Below are 20,999 nucleotides of genomic sequence, written 5' to 3' on the forward strand. Positions count from 1 at the left end.
CCCGATACCGAAAAGGGGAGGTAACCCGCCAAGGCCGTCTTTGTATTTGAAAAGTTAGGCGGAGAAGAGATGTCAGAACGAAACGCATGCAAACGCCTTAAGGCATTCCAGAAAATATTGACTTTATACACTTTGAAGTTTTCCCTTCTGAGACATTCGCGTTGTTGCCCAACTGCTAAGTTGGTTCTTCAGGTGAGAAGAGCAGCATAGGGCCTACGAGGATTACGTGGCGAGATTTTACTAATATGAGACTAGGATGGGAGCGGCTGAAGCAAGATAGGATTAACTGTCAGCTTTGCCAACCTTCGCACGTTGTGTTCCTAGGAAATCAGCAAAATGCGGAAATCCCCAGCATACTGCCAACGTGATACACGCGGACACGGATTAGATTATCTGTGGGATCGGCCCACCTTATACCATGCCCAAATCTGCGGAATAAGCCTAGTTCAGTGTTGACTCCTGTGCAGCGGTAGGTATAAACAGTGACCAATAGAATGTATGTTTATGGTAGCTAAAATATACTTGTACATTCAAACGCAGTTATCGAATGGCACTTCATATTTATATCACATGACGTACCCTGCAGTAAAGTATAGGTTTTTGCGTATATTTCCAGGGAAGGTCTCACAATGTTAGCGCAGTGGTAAAAATGCATCACATTGCGAGGATTGCGAATTAAAACTTTTGTGGGGGTGAAGGTTGCAGTGCCTCAAATAATGGCGGATTGGGCAAAGTGATCCAATCAGCGGAGGCTTTCACTACTATTGCCCAATAATGACAACTGTAATGGCAACACTCACCGCATTTATTGTCCTCATGGCGATCGTCAATGTAGCACAGAAACCTTCGATCAGTGATAGGAGGTAGATACAAGAGAATGCCTCGGAAGCGGTCAACAGCCGAGTCGGGTCCAGAAGAGCCAGTGACCCGTACATTATGATGATCAACTGCGAAAAACAAGACTCTTTCTTACCGACCATTGTAAAATATACTGTTCACCGTACACGTTCACAATACTTCAGTTCCAGTTCAATTTTAGTTCATTAGGCTTCTTCACTACATTTTTGCCGAGTGAATATTTCCATTACCCGTCAACGCAAGATTCACGCTTCTCAGTACTAAGTCACCAACGAGTCCGTAGAATTCCTATGGTCTTTCAAATACTTACGCATCACATTATCTGATGACTTAACATGGAACCGACATGTCACTAACGTGATATCATCAGCGAACAAAACATTGGGATTTCTTAAATGTCATCTTCGACTCGCCCCACATCTAGTGAAATTGCTTGCTTACAAGGCAGTCGTTCGGCCTAAACTAGAGTATGCATCCGCCATATAGGATCCGCATCATGTTAACCTCATAAGCGTCAGTGTTTCAGCTCTGTCGCATAGCCACCGTATTGCTGTACCAAAAGTATCACTCCTCACTCAATCGTGCACCTTACATCATACCAGCATCGTGAATTTCTCACAGCACCAGGCCTGCCCTTCAAGATTTTCGCCCAGGTGTCGAAACTGTTACTTTTTCTGTTCCTTCTTTCCGCATGCTGCTAAAGATTGGAACGGCTTTCCCCAACATAACGTTGACATCATCTGTGCATCATCAATTGTTGAAAATTTAAATGCCCTTTGTATATAAACACAGGTGGCAGTGTTATTCATGATTCCTTTTGCTGATTCCACCCCTTATTAATGCCCCCTCGTGGGGTCTTGAAGGAAATAAAATGGAACGCATTAAATGAACAAGGCTTACGCTGTGTGGAAGCTGAACAGCCCACCTCTTTAACAAAACTATTTTGGTTGGCGTTCTGTTTATTTTGTTTCGAATATCAATCTACTTCTTGACCAGACGGGATGCCCATTAATTTCAATCATCATGACGCCGTAACAATATAAGTGACATCATCACTAACTGCACGCATGCTTTACAAAATATTGCTACTGGCATTAACGTCGCTAACCATCTTTATTTCTAAAATGCAGACGCGCTATGCTCTCGAAGGCACAGTGAAATGATCTGCTGCGCGCAGATATTTAAGCGATACCTACGCGCTGGGGGCAAATACCTGCGAATATTCCTTGAATCTCTACTCACTTCAGGCCGTCTCGAGCAAAATATGATCCAGTTATAGCGCCTTGTGTGCATAACCACATGCAAAATCTTTAATTAGCTTGATTGGCCCTTGTCTGCCAACATAGAGCACGGAAGCCGTGGACGACGGCAGTAGTTAGACTGAAAAAGCAGTGAGTCCTTGATGATTAGTAAAATCGCTGACAGAAAAGTAGTGACCGTTTTCAGAAGCAGCAGTATGTGCGATATTGCGTTTAAATCAGGCGCAGAGCATTCAGTGCCCACTGGAAACTGGATTGGCTATACATCCAAGCCGTGCGTTGGGTGTTCCAGTGATTTGGTGAACCAGTGAAGTCCCCAGGTTTTCTAAAGCGCTCGCTTCTGCGCCGAGCTTTTAATTTAGCCATGAGTGGCTTAAGAAAGGACGCATTTGCGGCTCACAAATAATATGAGTGTCTTTCTGTGCTGTTTAGCTGCGTTCAAGTATGTATATTTGCTGAAGGATACTATGGTCCCCGTTCCTCCGTGCCATGTGGTGCTCGAGCTGACGGAAACCGAAACTATAGGCTACACCGCTGCAGAATTGTCTCACCAAAGAACTCAGTGCACTGTAGACAGCGTCCACAGTTCCATTGATAACGTTGACTTTGAGAACGTGCCTCAACTCTCTTTCCCTCAGGCGTTTTAGGGAGTCAAGGTGACTTTGTTCCCACGCATACATCTTCACGGTTCGTATGGAACTGAGCAGGTCGAGCATGCACTTCAGCCGGTCGTCACGAAGTTTCATGCTGCGCCGCTGCAAAGGGGATAAGAGCGAAGAGCAATGTAAGAGGCATTTCATCGGCATTAGGAAAAGCAGTCCGCCCGAAGTATTGCTTGAAGAAGTAAAGGCAAGGCGCAGAAGACCAGGACTCAAGAAGAAGAACACAAACGACAGGACCGGTCCTGTCGTTTCCGTTCTTCTTCTTGAGTCCTGGTCTTCTGCGCCTTGCCTTTACTTCTTCAAGAATGAACCAACTAGCCCAAGCAAGAGTTTTACTTGAGTACCGAAGTATTGCACCTGTTTTATGCTCGTCAACTTCTCGCAGCCTAGAGTGCATTTTTTTTCAGACTTACTTAAATTGCAGGCCTTTGTGAAACGCGAGCCCGGTGTTACGTCATGCCCCGTGAAGCCCATGGCGGAAGAAAAAATATAGGAGGGAGCATTACGTCATGCAGCCAGCCTTGGAAAATGAACACGCCGTGAAGCCACAGTGGTGGCCCAACACGTGACATCTTGCTTTCAAATCACGGAGCAAGAATCGAGATTTGCTGCGACGTTTGGTTCCCAGTAGTTATGGGAGTAGTTTTTAATCAGTGTGCGCTTGTTCAGCTACCCTGCGGTTGCTCTGCCTGCAGAGCGGGAACACCAAAACCCGCGCACTTTGGCGAGCGATCGCGTGAGGGGCCACCCCTGGCCAAACAGATTCCGGCTTCAATCGCGTTGCGGTATGCTCCCTCCTCTTATTTCTTTCTTCCACGGTGAAAACCATCGCGGAAGAAAGCGTCAATTTATTGAGTGCGTTCTACTGCGTTTTTAAACGACGCAAAAGGCTGTGATAAGTTTATTAGGGTGCTACAACTATGGCAACGACGCTCAACTTTGACGCTCTTTCCGAACAAATGTTCACTGCCAACCTCATGTAAGCGACATTGCCTACTCTATTAGCATCAGTACACCGACTGTTTTACTGCATACCAATGATGTACAGGTGTGACACAACATTGTGGGAAATCTGAGCACATGCCAAACAGCACAGTTGCACCCTCTGACGAAGCAAGCGCCCGGGGTCGAGACATGGAATTGTGCATGCGCGTGCTGTCGTGCTTGTGTGGCAGCTTCTAGCCATTTCTTGCCAGCTTGCTCTCGGAATCGCGACGAGTGCAGGATATTACACTAGGAGAGCGCTGTCTGCTTCGGCCGTTGCGACGTGCGACAAATCACAGCAGGCCCTGCGAGAAAAGGGAGATGAAAGTAGAAATTTGGCATTGCCACAAATGTGAACTCAATCCGTATCGTCCGCGTTACGTGCTTTACGGATGAGGTTACCGTGGCCGACCTCTTTGCATCTAGTTTCCTGTGAGATTGTATAAAGACTAACAGTACAGAGTTGCTAGCTAAAGTGGTTCGTGGCCATGGCTGCGAATGTGGAACACCCTTTAAACCGCATACGTAAATTAAGCGTAGCAGGCAATGTCGAGCCCCTCTGGTCTTGATCATTAACTTTTGTGGAGGAGGAAGAGGGAGTAAAAACTTTATTGAGCTTCTGTAGAACGTGTTGCCATCTTCCTGACTAATCCCGTGTTGGGACCGGGAGGTCAAACCTCCTAGCCCTCTCACGCGCGCACTGGACAGCCAGGACTTGAGGGATGTGATCCTGGGATTTAATCGTTCCTAAAAGCCGATCCCGGGAAATGCTTGGGCCGAGCAACCCACACTCCCAGAGCATATGTTCAAGCGTGCATATCTCCTTTTTGCACTCATTGCATATATTCATGTATGGATGGTAAATTACACCATGATTTGTGCAGCTGAATAATATGACTGTGTTTGTGATTGCCTAAGTGTAACTGCTTATGCTCTGTTTAGTCTATAGTGAGGGGGTGCAAACTCCCTTCCTTCCATATAGTAATGTTTTGTAATTTCATTCTATGTCATGAGCGTAGCTCGCTTGTAGTTTCTCCAATCCAGCAGAATCAAAGCCATATGTAACTGCGGCCTGGTCTGTAAGATCGCGGGCGAAGCTGTTGGCCGATTCATTTGGATTGACGGGAATGTCATCAAGTGAACAAAGGTGCGCCGGGAACGAATAAATGTAATGTGTAACATTTGTTTGTCTTGTGGTAATTATCCTCACTGCCTGTAGGGCAATCTTGGCCCTGTTGAAAGCTCTAATAGCCGATTTTGTGTCATTATATGTTTCTGTTTTTCTATCGTCTGTTAGTGCCAATGTAATGGCAACTTGTTCAGCGACTTCAGGTTTGCTGGTGTAAACCGTGGTGTAGTTGGTGCGTTTGCCCTGGTGATCTATTACCGCCGCCGCGAACTTAGTTCGATCCTTGTAGGCAGCCGGATCAACAAAACATTTTTCTTGATTTTGAACAAATATTTTCTTGATTAAGGCCCTGACTCGTGCAACCCTCTTGGTGAAGTTATGTGTTGGTTGTATATTCCGGGGTAGCGGTGCGACAATTACGTCTAGGAATTTTTGATGAACTCTAGTGCTCTGTTCTGGATCCGTAATGAGGTTGATCATGATCTTGTCTAGGACTGATCTTCACGTGCTGGTTGTAGATAGTCTCGCTATTTGTGATATTTCTTGAGCCTTCGCAATCTTCGTGACGTCTATTGAGTATTCCTAACTTTAGCAAATTTTCAGTGCTGGTTCGAATATAAAGCCCCGACGCACTTTTAGCTAGCTTCTTGATCGCCGCATCAAGCTTCTTGAGCTTAACCAGCATCCAGTTGTACATGGCGGTGGTGTATAATATATGACAGAGTACAAAAGAGCTGATTAACCTGATGAGGTTATCTTCTTTCATGTCCTTGTGTCTTCCTGCCCGGCGTCTGATCATACTTTCTCGCGTTATCCATTGTAAGGGTGATTTTGTTGAGCTCCGTATGGTTCTCAACGTTTGCATCAATGAAAAAGCCTAGTACACTGATCGCGCTAACTCTGGGTATAATTGACACCATTTTCTATTAGTAGGTGCATATCACTTACCGATAGAGGCTTTCAGCCCTTAGACCTTCCCCCTTTTTCTCGTCTATGAAGTAGCAACTCCCATTTATGTTGAGAGCACCTTAGTCCAGTGGGTCTAAAGTATTCCTTAAGCATCCAGATCCCTTCAGTCAGCACGTCCTGTACGAGTCCTTCACGTTACTGTTTCATTCTATTCCGCATCAGGCGCTCCTGGTTGTTGTCGGAGAAGCCATTAGTAGTTTTGGTGACGCTGCCTTCCAGAGTGAATGTGTTTCAGACTTTATGAAATTGCTTCAACTGTACCTTTCCTCAACGTTTGCCGAATGGAATGGAAATGTTTTTCTTCAAAAAAGCGGGATATGTATGGGGTCATGTATCGCTCCATTGTTGAGCGATTTATTTTTGGCGTACCTAGACAGGAACGTCATGTCACGAATGGGCAACACAAAAATCGAAAAAGCATTTCGTTATGTCGATGATTTTTTGGTTCAGTTTAATATTGAGGACAGCTGTGTGGCGACCTCTGTTCGTCAAACGTTAGATCTGTTTGAAGAATGCTTATGTCCGTTCACACTCACACATGAGCTTCAGGTGAATGGGTCACTCAGGTTTTTAGATTTGAAGTTATCTTTTACCCGGCAACATGTATGCTCGTTGTACGAGCCGCGAGCCAACAAGCCTCTGTTATCCTATGCATCCGCTCATTCAAAACTCATTACGAGAGGTATCGTTCAGGCTTGTTTGCATATTGCACTAACGAAATCCTGTTATCATTTGATAGAACCTAGTTTCAGTTCGCAGATAGCTCGGTTGAGGGCGGCAGGGTACCCGAGAAACCTTCTTGTCTTGTCCCAGTCTCGGAGAACTTGCGTAGTAAGTTTAGCACCGATTCTCACAGCTTTGAGCCTCAGGTACATGATCGAAGAAACAGAACAGCTGTTATCCCGTACATTCATGGAATCTCCCACAAACTTAAGAAAATAGGACAATAAGCAGGTATCCACGTTGTATTCTCTGCTCCGAAAAAAACTTGCCCAGCTTTGTGTCAGAACCAATCCTGTTGCCAAGGAACGTAGGATTTGCAGTATTAATCACAGAAAAAAGTATACAGTTTGTTCGAAAGGTGTTGTGTATAAAATACCTTCGAAATGCGGTCGGTCTTACGTAGGGCAGGCAGGTAGATGTCTTAACGTTAGGCTACAAGAACACAGCAATAAAGTGCGCAAAGGTCGGGAGGGGTTTCCAGCCAGGTGTTCATTGCGCACAATGCGGCTGTATCCCGCTTTTTGAACAAACCACTATCTTAGCCAGACATTCTAATGAATGCTAAGTATGGACAGCTGGGCTAGCTGGTTGTGATTAGCATTATGAAACATCGTTCCAGCGCTCAATTGAACACGGACGAGAAGAAAAAGACAACACGAGCGCCTGCGTTCGTGTTGTCTTTCTCTTCTCGTTGGTGTTCAATTGTGCGCTGGAACGATGAGAGCAGCATTCCGCGCAAGTTGGTAATCCATTACTGAAATGATATTGCGCGACAAAAAACGACACGGACGTGTCGTTTTTTGTCGCGCAATATAATCCAAGTGCTGGAACGATGTTTCATAATGCTAATGAATGCACCCGACTTATCAACGAAGCAGCAGCGATCGCCGATGGTGATTCAGTTAGCAAGCCATCAATTGCATTAGCAGAAAAAGAACTGGTTTTTCTGAGGTCGCACATGCAGTCTCGTTCGTCCTAGGTCATGTATTTTGAATGCATTCTCAGGTCGGGTTGATGCTTTGTAAGGGGCGCTTTTGTCTTGGTCTCTCTCTCTCTCTCTCTCTCTCTCTATCTCTCTCTCTCTCTCTCTCTCTCTCTCTATATATATATATATATATATATATATATATATATATATATATATATATATATATATATATATATATATATATATATGTTTCATTCCAAAAATAAAAATCAGTTGGAAGTCAGCGCTTGTCTTCGTCGGCCTTTTCTTGTCCCTCGTCTATGTATGCGCTCTGAGTGACGATTGTTTCTGCGACCTTTATCCTTGCCGTGCGTGCTTGGAGAAAGGATTTAATGTAGTTATACATACAGCCTGGATATCTCTAAAATATCAGTCAAGTATGTGGCGTTTGATTTGCACCATTGCATCCTGCATGGAAAGTGCAGACCTAAAACCCAGTATGTTGTGAGTGTCACAATATTGTCCTCTAAATGATATTTTAGCCTATTAAGGATTGCATGTTCAGCGACCTTTCCCACGCATGATGTAAGTGATATTGGCCTTAAGTTCTCCAAGCTTGTAGTTGATCCAGTTTCGGTATTAGTATAGCTTGCGTGGTTTTCCGTTTTTCTGGGACTTCGCCTGAGCTCCATGCTTCATTGATAGAGGCTGTTACTGATTCAATTGACGGCTCATCGAGGTCGCTGAGTGATCTGTTTTTTACTCCATCAGAACCAGGGGCTGACTCTCGATTTATTTCACTCAGCACCTTGCGGATTTCAAGATGTGGTGGAGGGTTCGTCGAGTTCACGTTGAGGGGCTACCCTGTGTTCTGATGGAAGCGGTTGGTCCTGCTCATTTCTAACTGGTAGGTATTTGTCAGTTAGTTGCTTGGTGACTGCTTCGATGGGCTGATCCTTAACGACCATGTGTGTAGCTATGGCAAGGCTATGTCTTTGGTTGGCTTTAGTGCCTTGTTCATCCAGCAGATGCTTGTTGAGTTTCGACTCCTTGCCGTTCGTTACTTGCCCATCGATTGACTCACAAAATTGATCGAACTGTTTCTTGCAGAGTGTGTTACAGTGTTGTTTGATTTGTTTGTTAAGTTCTGTGCTTCTTTTTCTCAGCCCACGATTTTGCCTTTGGGCCCGCCACCTTCGGGTTACGGCTTCCTCGGCCTCTATGAAGCGGGCAAGTTCTGATTCCATTGCCTCCACATTAGTGTCTGTAACAATCATTTTGGACGCGGTTTTGATGTCCCTTCTGGTGTCCCCACACCAGCCTCTGAGTTTGAGTTTGGGTTTTTTTTCCACTTTGGGTCCTTGCCAAAAAGGTCCAAGTCTACTTCCTCAATTTCTCGAGCTCGGCCTTTCTTAACTTCCAGTTTGACTTCTATTACCTAATGATCGCTGCCAAAATTTATGTTTGGGTTAGTCTAGGACACATGCTCTGTGTTCTTAATGAACGTAAGGTCAGGTGTTGTGTCTGCGCAGACAGAATTGCCTACCTGGGTAGGATGTGCCCTTGGCATTCGTCGTAACGTATCCCCGTAGCTAGTGGGCTGTATTAAAGTCACCTAATATAATAAGAGCTCTACTTCCAGCTAGATTAGTAGCCTTTTCGGATATTCTCTTGGAGTGTTGTTTGTGGTGTTTCCGACTGCTGTACATGTTGAGTACGAATAAGCTCTTGTTCCTTTGATTTTTGTGTGAAGTTGGTACTACAACCTCAGCCATGAGGCACTCTAGGTTTTTGTACATGATGCCCAAGTCATGTTTGATGTGCGTACGCTGCGTTGTGCACTGACATATTCTCTCCACTGCCAATTCCACTGCCATATTCGAAATTCCCACTAAGTGTGAGCCACATCGCATATTCATCTCCCCCGCCTGGGAATTTATGTAGCTCTGAGGAATGATGAACCGCACTGTTCTCATACATTCATGGACATGGTCATCACTTCCAGTGTTTTAATTCTTTCACCAAAAGCATTTAACCCCTCCTTGGGATCATTCAGTGCCGTCCGTATTTGACCTACACTCGTTGTCAACTGTGAAACACTGTCCATAAGCACATGCATGGTGTCTCGGAAAGACGCCAGCGCTTGTTTGATTTCCTACATCTGTGTTTCAGTGTTCTTGAGCTTACTTTCAACAGCCACATGCTTGGCTAACATGGGTCCCTCACCAGCAGGCTCGGGGACCGGGGTTTCTTTGTTTGTATTAGTAGTATCTTTATTTTCTGCTTGTTTAGCGATGCTTAAGAGTCTCCTTATTGCCGCTATATCTCCAATCAGGTCCTGACTCATTTCTTTTAGTTACGCATTCTCTTTCTTAAGTCTTTCTATCTCACGGTCCCTACTTTGCTCTGGGGGTGGGTCACAAAGCATGGCACTTACCGGATCGGCACGCGCGTCATCGGCCCGGGCAAGTCTTGTTTTATTGGTGTCCAGGTGAGGCGTCGTCTTATCCGTTATGGCTGGTCCCTTGAATTTGTCGGCCCACGAGGAACAGTTGCTTCCTTCTTCGAGTTTCAATACGACCGGTTGACTCCAATCTCTTGATCCGGAACGCGCCCTGGATTGGGATCATGATCTCGTTTGAGATCTGAACATGCTTCTTCCCCTGGAACATTGACCTGCTTCTTCTTTCCCTGGAACTGACCTGCCGAACATGAGACGCTTCTTCCCGTGGAACAATGTGCACCTGCCGCGGGATCTTGATCTTGGCAGCGGGTCGTTCTTGTCCTCGTTGACGTTGGTTGGTATTGCTCTTTCGTTTCTAAGTTTTCGAACCACGCATGGAGTCGCATAGTGCTGTTTACTCATTTTGTCCACCGTTGAGTGTAAACCACCACACAGTTCACACCTGTGTTGGCACTCATGCTCCTCAGTCGGATTCTCTGCGCCACAGCCTCTGCATATTGTCCCTTCTGGAGACGGGCACACGTCAGCTCTGTGACCGCGCCGACCAACAGCGCAGCACACGTCGACCTATTGTATAATGATTACCTTACAAGAACCGGGCTGTATCTAACAAAATTCGGAACCTTGTGCACATCGACAGCAATCATCACCGTACCGGTATTGTGGATTCCTTTAGCGACGAGCGCCAAAGAGTTTCTTTGATTGACTATGTTCTTCTCCCACTCCACCGGACCATCTGCGTTCCTTATCACTCCTTTGCAGGTACTGTGTGGTGCAGCCTGATATGCATTGATTTCAAAGCTGCATCCTTCCAGGTTAATTGACTTTATTCTGGAATACTTCTTAGCATGCTCTCGTTCCGGCGTACTCGTGATAATTAGGTTTTGTGGACGCTCGGGCGCATACTGTCTGACAGAATGTGGTCTGAGCTCAGAGCGACTGCTTCAACGATGACTTTAGCTATCTTGGTGGAACGAATGGTGCTAATATTTAGTCTGCCACGTGGTCGGCGTATGTTCTTAAAGTAACCTTTGGGTATGTATGGCATGCGGGTCGCCCTGGACACCCTGCTCTTGACTCGACTACCGTTCTCGAATGTTCCAGGCGACGTAGACATATGAGGCCTAGCTCCGGCTGAATTCCCGCCAACGCCGGATCTGGTGAAAATTTGCGTAGAGACTGCTGCCTGCCATCCGTACTCTTCGGCACACTCGTCCAGAGGCAGGTACTCCCCTTCCATCATGACTTCCATGTCTAGCTCGCTTCCAGTCGCCATACTCAAACACCACACGGCCGAGGGCGGCGGTGGCGTGGTCGGCTCGAAAAAGTATCTTAAAATGGCGAAACGTCCACCTACCGTAGAAAACCTGGTGTCCCCGTAATCTTCTCGGTATTTTGCGCTGAATTGCGTAATCTAATCAAGGGTACACTCTGATTAACTGGTAGAAACCGATGTCGAGAGCGGGAGCCAATCTTTCTTGATCGTCCTTATGTTTCTCCCTATTCACAGGCTTTTAGCAAGTGATTCATCATGTAGGCAAGATAGCATGCAAATTCATCGACGCATGTCATCAGCGTCACCTGGTAGTTAATTGAAAATAGATTGAGAGAAACCAATGAGATTGGAAACGTCGGGACATAACCACAAGAAAGATTTCTGATTTCCTACCCAACACTAGGCAGACGGCAAGGGAGAAAAAAAAAGAAAGACTGAAAGAATAACGGAAAATGCAAGAAAAAGCACGGGAAAAAAGTTTGTGGTGGAAAATTTTCGTGAGTATCAACGTATAGGCTGCTCGACCAAAGAGAGTCTATCAAGGTCACGAGACTTATGCGAACTGTAGTGAGGACGATGGCGAAATATATGACGGATAGCTTCATCGCTGCTGGTTGCGACAAGCAGCACGTCGGCCACTCAAGTGTTAGCGTAAAAAATCTTGTAAAAGCTACGCCAGGTCACCGTCGGCAATGTAGCACTGTTGTGTCGGTTCTTCATAGTCTGGATGAAGGACGGAGTCGAAGAGCGGGTTCAAATCGACGCAAACGTGTGTGCTAGAACCTGTGTGTGCTTCATGTGGACTTTAACAAACACACAAAGTGTCACCGCTGCACCTGCTCTCGACAGCGGCATTACTCTCTGCTTGAGCAAATCGAGAAGCTTCGTAGGCATTGTCTCTGTCCATTATAGCACAGTGGCTTGGAAGCCACTCCAATGTGATGTGGTGTCCTTGCTCGGAGAAGTGCAGTTTACTTTCTAGAATTTATTGTTCGCACGATCCACAGCGTGAGGATAAAAGAAACAATGTGGCGCTGCCTTGGATTCACTGAACAAACACAAACGTTCCTCACGAATCACAGATAGTACGCAACGAACAGCAGCGAGCTCCGAACCTGCAGATGTTGTCCGGTGGCTTGCGTTGAAGTTTATGTTGGTGGCTTTCATAAGACAGATCATTGATACCGCAGAGCCATCCAAATAGTTTTTAGACGCGTAAGAGCTGTAGCTTCTCATAATGGTTCCGAATTAAAGTGAACCATGTACCGAAGGATTCGCTTGCATATTTAAGTTGATTAGAAAATTCCATCAGCTGCTCCCCGCTGCTTCGTAATGACAGAAGCGCAATATTTCAAGTGGCACCTTAATGGCTATCTAGGATATATGTTTTTAAAGGCCGTATTTGATGGTTTTGACCTTTCTTGTAGCAACGCAATGAAATGGATATCTATCACTGCGAGAACCTAGTACATTCATGTATTCAGTGCTTGAAGGTTACTTATGGGGATTATTGCTCGGTGAACGAATTGCAAATTTGTCCTGAGAAACCTGACCTTAATAAAAACGTTAAAAGAAAACTCACCTGGAGGCTGTAATACGACATCACTGCGATCCAAAATCCAATCAGCGCGGCCAGTAGCACAGACCCACAGCTCAATCCTGGACCCATACCCACTCGAGTGGTCAGCATGTAGATGACGATTGGCAAGGTGAGCAGGCCGGACAGAGGTAGCAGAATGAGCTGGGCGCTGAACGCGAGAATGGTGCAGTCAACACCCATGACGGACACAATGTATCCAGAGGAAGTCGTAGCACGTGCAACTGGAGAGTAGTTCAACACCTGCATTCATGCAGAAGGCATGAGGTTAAGATCTCGATGGTGGCATGATCTGCATGAACCGAGATGAATGCGTTCAGCGGTTACTGTTTTGTGTGTAATGAGATAATGAATGAACCCGCGAAAGTCATAGAAGACTGTTGCAGATGAGCATGGATTGATAGATGCTGAATGTCACGCTAGTGATAGAGTCGTTGGGTATTCGTTGGGTATTCGTTGAGTTGGGAGAGTCGTTGGGTATTCCTGAACCTCGCCGTGCTTTCTAAATTGAGCTCATCAGTTTTACATGTATTATCACTTCTATTTGTTATATATTTCAAATGATACCAGAGGTATTTTTCCTATGTATACCTTGGCTTAACAGTCTGTTGACCTCATTGCATTTAACAAATATTCAAGCCCTTCTGTTCTACTTCTTGTGATAAACTGAGCTTAGTAATAGAGATAAAATATTAAGAATAGGCGCCAATGATCAAGGACGGCAGATAACGTGGTGTGATGGCACTAGAAAACTTGCAAGCGTGGTGCGGAGCACGCCGGCGCAAGACAAGTGCAACTGTATTGCTTAGAGCGTCTTGCGATGAGCATAACTTTGATGATGATATTGTCAATTTACCACGTAACTCTGCAAATGTCACGATAAAAAATACTAATTTGGTAACTAAACAAGATTCAAACGGGTATTTTGTGTAATAGTTTCGTAGAAATAAAGTATAATGGGCCAATTCACTGTTGCTGAAGATAACAGTGGAAGTCATTCATACGTTACGCACACCTCAATGTGTATGCTTTAGATATGAAAAAGTTTCAATACATACCCTCACTCAGCAACTAGAATAAAAACGTTGGCCCGTACTTAGCACCACTAAGTATGCTACAACATACATAAATTCAGGTGAATGTGGCTTCTGGATAGCTGCACGCGCTGTGCCGCGGGTGACGTTACACTGTAATTTATAAGTGCGACGTTGGTTTGCTTCGTATTTCTTACAAATTTGCAGTTTCCTGCATACCGTGTTGAGCTCACATAGGCTAAACACACCTCCAGTTTTCTGTTAGATGCCCCCAATGCAAGTGAAGCTCACCTATAATGTTATAAATAAACAACTGAGCGATGCTGAGACCGATGTTGACGGCTGTTTCGGGCATTGGTGTGACGTCGTCTGCTACACTGGGTGGCACACAGACGCCAACAGGAAAGACGTTGTATGGGTACGAGAGGAAATGGAAAACCTCGAGAGGTGTCTCAAGCCTCATGCGCCGCCGGCGACGAAGTCTGCTGCGAAAAGGCTCTCGCGTTTACAACCGTACTGCTGCCTTCCAGCACAGTAGCCCGCTGCACGAACCATTATGCCACGATCGTGCACATTCACGTTTGTCTGGTGCCCAATTCGCTTTGTGAAACGTACGTCGCGTGTGTCACGTGACGATTTCTCGCATTCTTCTCTCGCAACAGCTAGCGCTTTGTGGCGCTGTGTTAGACTGGACTTCCTTTGGTAGTATTAATTACCTTTAGGACCAGCCCATAATTCTTTTTAGATACCTGCAAAATAGGTGAAGTGCCCCTATAACGCTTTTGCAACAAAATAAAAGTACAATAACCACAACCAGAAAAATTGGAATGAACCACAATACACGTTTACGTATATATAGCGCTCAGGTGCACCCTGAATGTCTCCTATCTAGCGGGTGCCTCTTCTCCTAGCAGATTATGATGCCACACATGAGCCTACCAAACCGGGCGGTCGTATGCATTTGGCTGTTTCCTGTCGCCTCTCGTCCTTGTCCCCGCTGAAAAACGGTGCCGCACCGGTTCTCCAAAGCCGGTGGAAGTAAACAACCAAAGCTGCAGCTTTAAGGTTATGCCTCTGACTGTAATGAATGCTGGAGCCTGCAGGAACTGCTTTACTAGAACTCAGAGGGCCAGAAAAAACAGACATAAAGATGGAAATAAAATCCGCAGTGCTTTGCTTTAAACAATTTCAGTTTATAATTAATGTTTCCTATAAATTTATTTAAAGCAGGGTGATGTGGTGTGCAGCTACAGCTGTGTGTCTGTTTTTCGCAGTCTTAGTTGTAGCAAAGCAGGGACCATTCTGCCAGGCTGGAGTATTGCAGCTGTGACTCTACGCTTACGTATATCGACACTGATGAATGTTTAAATTATCTGTTCTTTCCACAGTTTACAATCAATTCGAACAGAAGCTTCAAGCAGTAATTACGTTTTCTTTCTTCTTGTTCGATTTTTGTTATCGTCACAATGTTGCTGTGCAGCTCCATTCTCTTTTATTATGGCTGACAGGTAATAAGGACAGAAATAGTGGAGTTTACCAAAAGCAACACTAACACACACTTTAAAAGCACAGGGCCTATAAAATAATGATGATGATGAAGCAACATTTGCTGCGTCCGAAATAAATCGGTGGTGCACGCAGGCACCAGACGGGGTGGTTCCCTAGTTACGGGACCCATATGTTTTCAGCAGCTCCAGGCCCCTGTCCGTCAGTGCGAGCTGAATCGGTAGGGCGGGGCTGGATAACAAGGTCTCCCATCGCTCAAGGGGTTGGGGATTGGGGGTGTTGGTGGGAAGGGGAGGAGGGGGGGTCTTGAGTTCTGTGCACTCTGCCAAGACGTGCGGCAGGGTGCCCTTTTCTCTTCTGCAAAAAGGACAGAGGATATCGTATTCCGCAGGGTACATGCGGTTCATGAGTACGGGATGCGCAAGCGATCCCGCCTGCGCTCGACGCAGGATCGTCTGTTGTTGCCTGGTGAGTTTGGGGTGCGGTTCTGGCAGTCTGCACCTTTCCTCTCGGTACATCCGGGTAATGTCCCGAAAGCTGGTAACCGGGTGCCGTAGCTCTTCCGGCTCGTGCTCGGCCCGGATTGACATTTCTCGGGCATGGTAGTCGGCGATGGTGTTACCTGCTACCTGCGAGTGAGCCGGGACCCACACAAGCTCTATGGCTCTTCCCGGAGGCTTGTGCTTGGCTAAAATGGCTCGGGCCGCGGAGGAGATTACCCCCCTGCGGAAGCTTCTTTAGGCTGTCTTTGAGTCCGTGACTACGGTGTCCACGCTCGGCTGTGCGAGTGCGGGGGCCACGGCCGCTTCTTCGGCAACTGGGGCGTCTGTTGTCTTCAGGGACGCGCTGACGATCAGCCTGTCTTTTGATGTAACCACCACCGCTGCACGGTCACTGTGTTGTCGGAGCGAGGCGTCCGCGTAGAGGACCCTGGGGTTCTCTTCCAGCTTCCGGGCTAGGGCTTTAGCTCGCGCGGTGCGCCTCTCGTCGTCCTTGCCCGGCGTCATGTTGCGGGGACGAATCCCGGCCACGGCGGCCGCATTTCGATGGGGGCGAAATGCGAAAACACCCGTGTACTTAGATTTAGGTGCACGTTAAAGAACCCCAGGTGGTCGAAATTTCCGGAGTCCTCCACTACGGCGTGCCTCATAATCAGAAAGTGGTTTTGGCACGTAAAACCCCATAAAAAAAAAAAGAAATGTTGCGGGGAGGGGTTTTGTCTGAATGATCGTTTTCCAGTTTTTATGGGTACTGGCTCGATCTGCCATCCTATTTTGCGTAGGACGGCTCGTCAGTGTTCCGTGTGACTGAGCCGGATTCTCTGATTAGAGAGGTGGGCTTCGATGAGCTCCTCCACCGTGTTGTGGGCGCCCATGTCTAGCAGTTTTTGAGTGGACGAGTAAATGGGCATGCCCATTGCTTGTTTCGTTGCCTTACGAAGAATCGTGTTTAGGGTGTCCCTATTCGCCTTCGTCAACTGGAGATACGGTGCGGAATAGGTAACCCGCGACACGACGAACGCGCGTACCAAGCGCATGGCAACGTCCTCTTTAAGGCCTCGGTTTCTATTAGATACCCTCCGAATCATACCAAGTATCTGTTCCCTCTAAAATAAATTGAATCTATGCTAAGGTATACAACAATGCGTTTCACAGTGGAAGCGTGCTGAATGGCACAATACGATTAGAAAATCAGCGTGCGCATGATGGTACCGCAGACAGCGTGTAGTTTCCTGTCGATCGCTTGGAAAAAAATGCTTTCTTTTTCTGAGTATGTAAGTAAGGAGACCGCGATGTCATCCAGAGTTAGCAAGCTTGCACCACAGCCTTGCTCTCGCTCTCTGATTCTTTGAAATAAATGCGTTCAAATTGAATGTGGCACGTTTGTATTGCCAATGTCCGGCTGGTAGTGGGAAGCAACAGCACACTTTTTGAGGACAGACAAAGCATAAAATATTTTCGCTCTTCCTTACCCTTCGGAGAATAGCGCCCTGAGTCAGCACCTGTACTCTCTCTGTGAACCGGAGGGCATTGTGGTTCATGTAGCAGGTGAGAGCTCCGTCAGCGAGGCACGATATCGCAAACAGTAGCACCATGCACGCCATGTTCGACGTTCCCGCAATGAGAGACCTGAAATGAGTGAACGATATCGGAGGAGTTCAGGGACCTATCCGAGCCTCAAATACGAAGTCTGCGGATAACGAACTCTGTACTCACTCCAGCACCATGGCCCTTCCGATGACGACGAGATAGTACGCGATGCCGGAGCTGACAATCCACAGCAAGTCGCGCCATAAGACGCGAAAGAGGCCGAACAGAAAGCGACGCTTGCATCCGCAGGAGGCGCTGCATTTTGTCGAATAAGAGTCGAGATTAGCTTTGAGAGGAGGAAAGCGTAACGAAACACAAAAAGCTGCGCTGTCAATCAGCAGTCAGTGCAGCTATCTTATTATTATAACACTTCAATTAGTTTGGGGTCCCTCTGGGAAAAAAAAGTTGGAAACCACTTGAAGGTGCCTGAGGGCCCACGTGAATGACAGTGGTTTTTACAGACCAGATGTGTACAAATGTACGCTAGCGGAAGACGGTAACAAAGGAAGTAAAAAAATAAGCAAATATAAAGTACACTCTCATTATAAGTACAACGAAGGCAATTATTCATTACCTGCATACTTTCAAGAAATGTTTAGTAGATTAAGCGAACGTAAAATCTCCAACGTGAAGACAAATAAGAAAATAAGGCAAAGGCAGGAAACACAATGCATAAAGATGCTAAGCACCATTCTGGAGATGATAGGACAACATAAAATACAAACATTAACCAGCAGGTAAAAATGCTCCTTTGATTTCCTTATGCTTTATGTAGCAAAGCCAACGTCTTTATGTTCCCAGTTGAGCGAGGATGGAAATGTCAGGCATATGGATTACAGTAAATAGCCAGTGCACCAACGCGGAACAAGCCACTAGTTCGAACTGCAGGCGCATTAGTGAGATGCGTATAATATGCGTTTCACTACTAATGCGTAGTGAAATACGCATTATTAGTATGCGTATTTCAGATAATCGTGCAATTACACTCCAAATTCGGCAATATTAGTACGGTCCGGTTGTTTCCGCTCACGTGGCCATGCCGTGTTCCACTATGCCTGTGTACGCCGTGCTTAATTTTTTTTTCATTGCGGCTATCCTAATATATGACATATTTCCCGTCGTGGCTTCACTTCTCCCTGAATGTGGATATGTGGCCGCCCTCAGCGCTCTCATAAACGGCCGCACTCAACGCAGCTTATTTGTCAGCAGCGGCTCTACACGTGGCTTGCGCTGTCTTCTGAGCAGTTCTGGCGCAAATGCGGATTTATATCGCGACTTTCCTTGAATGGCTGATCTGAAACTGCGAGTACAAGTGGCTTGCACAGTGGTCCTCTACCTCTGATTCAGAACAAGCTCTGCTGTGTGTACTCGGTCCGCGGGAGTAAGGTTACCAGTTGAACATGCAAAAAGAAAGTTTGTAGGCTTAGCAAGGCGTCTAAAATATTACATTATTAAAATAATAATTTAAACAGAATGAAATGGATTATGAGACGTGCGTACAAAAGCAGGAAACAGCCCTACGGTTCTTTTCTTAGGATTTATAAAGCCACTACTACAACTGAAGTCCGGCCGGATGACCCTAGGGTGCGTTAGCCGAAAAAAAAATCATTTACATTTCCAGCTTTTATTCGGCCGTTTATGGCCGTAAAATGTGAGTGCCGTCAAGCAGATGCTGGCATCGATATTTTGATAGACTGAAGAAATGTGACGACAGTGCTCTTGTCGATTCTCTGCTCTTCTGTTACATTGACCGGCTTTGTATCGTTCAGAACCCAACACACGATGACATATCGAAGCATGACATTCGAGTGCTTCAGGAAAAATTGCGGATTTGCTGTATTTGACAGGGTTTCAGTGCACTGCACGTGTAATGTAGTGAATACCGCAATATTGTACAGCACCTAAGTGCAAGCATCACTGACAAGTGCCAGTCGTCGCTTGTAGAAATGAATAAGGTGTCGAAAGACGCGTTATAGCACACAGCGGTACCGCGACTCGTATCGTTTGTGGTACGAAGAACTTTGGAGAAACTACGCAATTAACTGAAGCTTAGCTAATCCAAAAGAAACTAGAGCTTTATTGCACCGAGCGACCCACGACATTCGCAGAAATTGATTCAAACGAACATGCGAATGACTGAGGGAAATAGTCAAATCCACGCACCCCTTTCGCACAGTGCCATAGAGCCTTCTTACGGTCCTTGCACACAAACTGTGAAGGCTTGGCTGGATGAGATCCCGAACTTTCGTAACGGATTTCCCTAGTATATTCTTGAGGTTTCTGCGAACAAAAAAAAAAATACATATATATATATGCACACACAAGTAATACAATGACATGGTGGTAAGGAAACATTGCGGGAAATTAGTATGGCGAAGCGCAACACATAACTCACACCCCGCCTACTCTTGCAGACATCTTAATGCAGCTTGCAAAAACAAAGTGGTGATTTGGGCGACTTGTCTCTGCACTTCGAAGACGGGTTTCGGCGTGCACAAATAAAAGGCGGTGCGGGGTGCAGTGCTTCGTGTGTCCTCTCCCTCTGTACACCTCTTCTAGCACCAAAATCCATTATCGTATTACAGAAAGTGTATACAGACGAAGCAGTCATTGTAAAGGACGCGTGATATTGAGTGCGCTTTGCAAACTGTGGATGTTCTCTGCTTAAGCCGTCGTCCTCATTCCAAATTCTAAATTAGTGCTTCAGCAGTTACTTCTAGGGTTCCCTTAGATCAATGAATACCGGTCGTCATTCGCAACACTTTCGTGCGTAGGTAACATGAAACTTGACTTCACACAGTGGGCGCCGTTCTACACCTTTTAGCGCACCACTGTCTGCAACGCCTGGTGACGAGAGCAACCTTGAAACGCCAATATTACGACACCCCCCGCACTTCTGCGGAACACCTTTTGGTTAAGCGCCAACAGCACTGCAGAACAAATGGCGAGGTCATTAGGAGAGACACGCTTCTTGTATAGTCACACTGCTTCGACTCTGTCTGCCGCGGTCCTTGTGATGTTTCTTGTGAACAACGCCGAAATATAAATAGATTATTTTATTAGCGTTCATGTGCCTCTTGCAGCTTAGTTTTCAACACACAGTGGCGTAAGGTGTGTTCGAACAACGTTGTCTGGGTACTACAAACCGCAACTTCGAACTTAAGTTACGCGGTGAGCGTTGTTTTTCCGCCTACGCGTTTATTTCTTTGTTTTTTTAGCTCTATTGGAGCTCATTTCAGAAGAGAGGGGCTGTAATCAAACATACGAGCAAAATGAGAAAATAAGACGAAATATACACTGCGATAGAAAACTAATCGAACAATTATATCATAGCTAGTGATAAGGTATTACGCATGAAAGTCATCACGCATATCCCGCACACTATGTATTCAACGTCATGCGAAGTGTTACGGGGGTAGCTAGCCATCAGACGTCGTTCGGGGCTATACAAGCTGTTACCAGTTACCGAAACATCCCCGTGGAGCATGAGCTGTGGTTGACGGACATGTGGTGGAACAGA

At 46.1% G+C, this 20,999-nt stretch overlaps 1 protein-coding gene across 1 annotated transcript in view; it reads right to left on the reverse strand.

Annotated features, from left to right (window-relative positions):
• Positions 1-441: 441 nt before the first annotated feature.
• Positions 442-20,999, reverse strand: part of LOC129384455 (uncharacterized) — a 58,461-nt gene continuing 37,903 nt past the window's right edge. Inside the window, exons 5-11 of the mRNA XM_055069902.2 lie at positions 19,643-19,759; positions 17,606-17,734; positions 17,362-17,518; positions 12,835-13,092; positions 2,669-2,872; positions 801-947; positions 442-459 (exon numbers count right to left, since the gene is read on the reverse strand). Coding sequence (XP_054925877.2) covers positions 442-459; positions 801-947; positions 2,669-2,872; positions 12,835-13,092; positions 17,362-17,518; positions 17,606-17,734; positions 19,643-19,759 — 1,030 coding nt within the window. The remainder of the gene's footprint in view (positions 460-800; positions 948-2,668; positions 2,873-12,834; positions 13,093-17,361; positions 17,519-17,605; positions 17,735-19,642; positions 19,760-20,999) is intronic.

This window comes from Dermacentor andersoni, chromosome 9 (assembly GCF_023375885.2).
Source record: "Dermacentor andersoni chromosome 9, qqDerAnde1_hic_scaffold, whole genome shotgun sequence".
NCBI lineage: Eukaryota > Metazoa > Arthropoda > Arachnida > Ixodida > Ixodidae > Dermacentor > Dermacentor andersoni.